The sequence below is a fragment of the Atta colombica genome, unplaced genomic scaffold (genome assembly GCF_001594045.1).
Source record: "Atta colombica isolate Treedump-2 unplaced genomic scaffold, Acol1.0 scaffold100, whole genome shotgun sequence".
Classification (NCBI taxonomy): domain Eukaryota; kingdom Metazoa; phylum Arthropoda; class Insecta; order Hymenoptera; family Formicidae; genus Atta; species Atta colombica.
Window position 1 is genome coordinate 1,231,431 of NW_017259185.1, and position 6,168 is coordinate 1,237,598.

General features: G+C 41.7%; 1 protein-coding gene across 7 annotated transcripts in view; it reads left to right on the top strand.

Annotated features, from left to right (window-relative positions):
- LOC108685116 (sodium channel protein para) overlaps positions 1–4,202 on the top strand; it is a 43,035-nt gene extending 38,833 nt beyond the window's left edge. For all 7 annotated transcript variants that reach the window (XM_018189772.1, XM_018189788.1, XM_018189780.1 and 4 more), the window contains 3 exons: positions 95–365; positions 1,741–2,045; positions 2,325–4,202. In XM_018189772.1, the coding sequence (XP_018045261.1) occupies positions 95–365; positions 1,741–2,045; positions 2,325–3,110 (1,362 nt within the window). In that variant the 3' untranslated portion in view covers positions 3,111–4,202. The remainder of the gene's footprint in view (positions 1–94; positions 366–1,740; positions 2,046–2,324) is intronic.
- The last annotated feature ends 1,966 nt before the right edge of the window (positions 4,203–6,168 follow it).

The window sequence follows — 6,168 nt, forward strand, 5'->3', positions numbered from 1 at the left end:
AGAAAATATTTTTACATTAAGTTAAATACTTAACATATAATAAGGAAAAATTAAGCCATGCATAAATCGACATAATTTTTTATATTGTTTACAGTGGCGGCCGCAGGCAATAGTGTTTGAAATAGTGACGGACAAAAAGTTCGATATGATAATCATGTTGTTCATCGGGCTGAACATGCTCACGATGACGATGGACCATTATCAGCAGAGCGAAACCTTTGGCAATGTTCTGGACTATCTCAATATGATATTCATTGTGATATTCACCAGCGAGTGTCTCATGAAGATCTTCGCTCTTCGCTACCACTATTTCAAGGAGCCATGGAATCTCTTTGATTTTGTTGTTGTTATATTGTCAATATTAGGTAATGTAATGTAATGGTTGCTCCAGTCGTATGACCCGAGTGAAACAAAAGTGAAATATGAAAAAAGAGCCGGGCCTGTTAGCTTTCCTTCTTGCTATTCGATTCAGAAGAATGATATTATATTCGCCTCTATAGTATACATCTTAGACTAGTATTCTATCTCACGAGTGAGGACAAATCGGCATGCCACGCTGTCATGGTTTTCTCTGCTATATTTTTCACGCACGTAGAATCTCTTTTCTCAATCAAGCGGACAGGCCTAACGTTTCGCTCGTGTCTCAACGACTGATGGATATCATTACGTTATGTAGCCTTACATTGATGTTGAATTTATTTCCCACCGTGCCCATCACCTTACTCATGTCCTACCCAAGTGTTGTTGGTGTCCAAAGTCGAATTGCTGTGCTTTTAGCGTTACTTTGTGTCGCATCTTAAATGAGAATCGTGATAAAAGTAGTACAAAGTAATTATTCAGAATTAATGATTGATAAATTAATTATTAATTAGAAATTATGATTAATATTGGAGAATTTTAAATCGCGAAAATAATTATCACGATGTAACGCTTTCCACGAGCCATTCGACATATTTAATTGATGTTGCAACAATCATTAATTGAAGTTTTCTGGTAAGATCGGGTCTGTATGAAATAGAAACTTTAGGGTTTCACTTATTACCAGAATATATAGATTTTATAGAATTTTTCTCTTTTCGAATGACAGTAGTGAGAAATTTTTAACATATTCAAAATTTATCTTTTATAAGGCACCGCATAATTTTAATTAGATTATGATAGAGAGAGAGAGAGCTTTTATATTTCATTAATTAATTTCCATATACGCTTTCTATGATTTTATAAGAGTTCTAGCCGAAGTTTCAAGAATCTATTATTCGAGTCCTTAGGACGCGCATGAATTTTTTAATAATCTAACATTTTTGATACAACTCTCTAACGCACATATTTTCTAGAAATGAACAGAGTGAAAATATGAATGCTCGTATTTCGCGAGAATTTATTTATTTTCTATTGAAAGGAAACATATGATTTTTAGATATTATTTTTCGTATGATGTAATTAGCTTGCTAGAAAAATACAAATGATTTTTATAGAGACGTACACTTGAAGTCCTATATCTTTCTAAATCGCACCCTTTTTTTACTAACTACACTAGTTATATAATTAGATAATACAACCGCATGATCCACCCCGAACCTGTTAGTCCGATGATGCACGAGACTTTCAGAAATTATGAATGAATTAAATATATCGTTTATGTGTCATAAGTGACATCACCGCACCCTCGCTTAATCCTTGATGTTAATTTGAGCTTGAAGAATCTCGAAGTTGCTGAAATGTGAATTTTCATTCCGACAGGTCTGGTGCTCAGCGACATTATTGAGAAATATTTCGTGTCGCCGACTTTGCTTCGTGTAGTGAGAGTGGCAAAAGTCGGTCGTGTGCTTCGACTCGTAAAAGGTGCCAAGGGTATCCGAACCCTTCTCTTCGCCCTGGCGATGTCGTTGCCAGCCCTCTTCAACATTTGCCTATTGCTGTTTTTGGTGATGTTTATCTTCGCGATATTCGGGATGTCTTTCTTCATGCACGTCAAAGATAAGAGCGGACTGGATGACGTGTACAATTTCAAGACATTTGGGCAATCGATGATACTGCTGTTTCAGGTAACTAAGTTATTAATCTTAATTTGAGCTTTTATATAAAAATTTGATATATTTACTATTTTGATATCATATCATAAAATGTATCTCCCAAAAAATTTTAAAATCTTACAAATGAAAAATGAAAAAAATGTTTATTATGTTGATTTATTAAAGACACAAAAATTTGTCTTTTTAAATTATCTTTATTAAAAATTCTATCATCAGTTATATTTATGTATTATCATGTAATGTAATAATGTATAATAATGTATAATAATTATGATAATGTTATTGGTACAGATGTCAACCTCGGCCGGTTGGGACAGTGTTCTCGACGGTATAATAAACGAGGAAGACTGCCAGGAGCCGAACAATGAGATTGGCTACCCGGGCAACTGCGGATCCTCGACGATCGGGATCGCTTACCTACTCTCGTATCTCGTGATCAGCTTTCTGATCGTCATCAATATGTATATCGCCGTGATCCTCGAGAATTACTCGCAGGCCACCGAGGACGTACAGGAAGGTCTGACGGACGACGACTACGACATGTACTACGAGATTTGGCAGCAGTTTGATCCGGATGGCACGCAATACATCAGATACGACCAGCTGTCGGACTTCTTAGATGTATTGGAGCCCCCGTTGCAGATACATAAGCCCAACAAATATAAGATCGTGTCGATGGATATCCCCATATGTAAGGGAGACCTTATGTTTTGCGTGGATATCCTCGATGCCCTCACCAAGGACTTTTTCGCACGGAAGGGCAATCCAATCGAAGAAACGGGCGATCTGGGCGAGGTCCAGGCTCGGCCCGATGAGGCCGGTTACGAGCCGGTCTCGTCCACTCTGTGGCGACAACGCGAGGAGTACTGTGCCCGTCTTATACAGAACGCCTGGCGGAAGCACAAGCAGCAGCGTCTTGGCGGACCGAGTGAGGAGAGCGACGATCCGGATACCGATCTGTGCGTCCGGCAGACCAAGGTGCTCGTCGAGAGCGACGGTTACGTCACGAAGAATGGTCACCGCGTTGTAATACACAGCCGATCGCCGAGCGTCACTTCGAGAACCGCGGACGTCTGATCGCCATCGTCGTCGTCGTCGCCGCCGCCGTTGCAGCTACCGTCGTCGCTATCGCCGCCACCGCCGCCGTCCGTGCGCCGCAAGTCGCTCCTACGCAGCAGCCGCAGCACCAGGAGCAGGAGCAGCAGTAGCAGCAGCAGCAGCATCGTCGACGACGATCATCATTCACCGTTAGCCGCTCGCACTGCTCGCGCGGAGTAGTGGCCGGGCGGGCACCTCGCGTGTGCTCTCCATCGACAGCCTTATAGTTGTAAAAAATAACATTCCTCCAACGAGTTGCCTTTAAATCAACTTTAAACAAATCACGACCGTTGGGAGAGAGACAGTGAGAGAAAGCGAGAGAGAGAGAGAGAGAGAGAGAGAGAGAGAGAGAGAGAGAGAGAGTCGCTAGTTAAAGACGAGCGTCCGTATACAAGGAGACTGCAACGAGATCTATAATATATCAGTTTCAGAATATCAGAAGTGTGCCACTTCTTGCCGAATGATCGTCGCCGGATATTGCGGCTTTCGAATATCGGATTTCATTTTGTCGTGCCGTCCGGATCAACAGGAGGAGGGCAACCGAGAAGAAGAAGAAAAGCTGAGAAGACGAAGAGGAACAATGAGGAGGTCGAAGCGTCGCGACGTCCTCTCCGGGCCGACTTCCCCACACCGAGACTTGTGAGGGTGTAACGTCGTGACGCGGGAATACCCGAGATCTCATGAGATCTTTTCGCCTTTGTTCCTCGTCGTTCCAACACCACATTGTTGAAGAATGTCGACGGCGAGCCGCGTGTCGAGGTGGCGCGCGAGCGGATTAGGCAGCGCGACCTCTTGTCTACACCATGTATCACGTTAGCTCAATCTCGCGTATCTCTATATCCGCCGTTTGGATTTTTTACACCGTTTTACAGCAGTATAATCCAGCCTATCCGTCCCCGCGACGCCTTGGACGCCTTATCGTCGTCGAACCTCGTCGCGGCGATATTTCGCTTTGAAGAAACGTTGTGTAATCGTAGGATAGCAGAAATGAAGGGAACACAGGCGCGAAAAGACGATGATGACAATGACGATAACGATGATAATGATAATGATGATAATGATGATGATGATGATGATGATAATGATAATGATGTTGATAATAATGATGATGATGATGATGATGATGATGATGATGATGATGATGATGATGATGATACCGACGTGCGATGATTACTTTCGATTAACGACGAAGAAGACAAGCGAAGGAAAGTTCGCATGTGGAAGAGGACTCATTCTCTCGTGAAATGAAATGTACGCGCGGGTAGTAGCTAACTACATTCGCTCGGCTTATATCTCTCGCGGAACGGTGCGCGAACGCTTGATTGCGCCGCTTTGGTTCCACAACCCTCTCTCCCGCCCCTTCTGGCCCCCTGTTTTTTCTCGTCGGAAGGATTCGCGTGCATCAGATACACAAGTACTCGCTCCACGCAACGCAAATGTGACTCCCTCGACGATGTTTACCCCTATGAAATACATCCCCTTTCAGAAATAATTCTCTCAATCCCAGCAAAATACATCCCGGAGTTAATATCTGGTGCTTTCCAGACAGGGACGGGAGCACAGTGTCTTGCATAATGCATAAGAAAATGAATCAATGGAAGTCCTTCATTTCTTTCTTTCTATGAAATGAAAGATTCTGATTGTTTGATTTTCTTATGGGCTTTCTATAACAAGATATTATCTAAGCTTTAGGTCTTAGATCGTAAGGAATTTACCAATCGTAATCGATTATTCTTCTTACATTCAACTGCGATTGGTCAATTTCTTAAGATTAAAACTTAGGTAATGGCTTATTGTAAAAAGCTCATTAAGCTTTATGCATTATGTGTTATGCTGATGTCTGTGCTCCGGCCTTAACACATTACGTCATCCTTGTTAACATTGGCAACTAGAAAGGATATAATGACTCACCGTGTTACACTATGTTCATCTTTGTCTCTCTTGCTGGAAAGCATCCTCAACTCACGTCTCGGCGACGAGTCCTTGCGTCTCTTTGCCGTGTTCTGCTTTTTTACGATCACGTTTGTCACGTGTGCGAGACTTATTGCATCCCGATGGAAGAAATCCATTGTACCCGTCGTTCCTCTTTTTCTTCTCTTCGGATTCTTCTCTCGCGGATTTATCCATTTAATCTCTATCTAATACTTGCCTGTCTGTGCCTCCGTTCTTTCGTCGCCTTTCCTATACTTCCTTTTCGATCCTTTCGCGCGCGATTCCTCTATAGCAATTAAATATCAAGAACGCGCATATTGGCTTTAAAAAATAATAATTAATAAAAAGAAAAGAGACAAAAAAGTCTTTCAATTTTCTTGAAAAATGGCTGAAAGGGATGGAGAAGGGGGGGGGGGGGGGGGGGCGATTTCGCAGATTCATCATCAGCTAGATATTTACACATTTGCAAACTTACACGCAGTCTTACACGATGTAGTATAAACGCGCTTCGGAATAAATGAATTAATACATTCTAGTGTATCGTTATTCGAATAATCGCAATCGATCGCCGCGCGCGTAAACCCGTCTCGCATCGCAAATCTCACGATGTACTGAGGATACTTATAGAGTTGTAATTATATTATTATTATTGTAATTATTATATATATTGTGTATATGGTGCACAGTACGGAGCTCGCGCGAATTTCATTCGCGAATTTCGATTTCGGCTGACGAGAGTTTTTAATTACAAGGAGATATTTACTGTTATGTAAAATAATATGGTCCCTCCGAAATATATATTGCTCTTTCAGTACCGAGAATTTTTCACTTCTAGTTTCTGAGGTATCGCGTATCTTTAAAAGCTGAAATAACACAGGAAAAATGTTATGGAAAAGAAGGCTTCTGCGTGCAGAAAGAAGAGCTTTCTATGAGGAAAAAGAATAATTGGATCGCACGATATTTTTTGCTGATCGAACAATGAGAAAACCCTACGTTGTGCCTTTTGAATAACAGCAATTTTAAGCAATTTGAACTTCGGTTTCCTCGTACGCGATGTTACATCGTTAAACAAAACCAATCTCGACGATCCCGAGGGACGTCATCG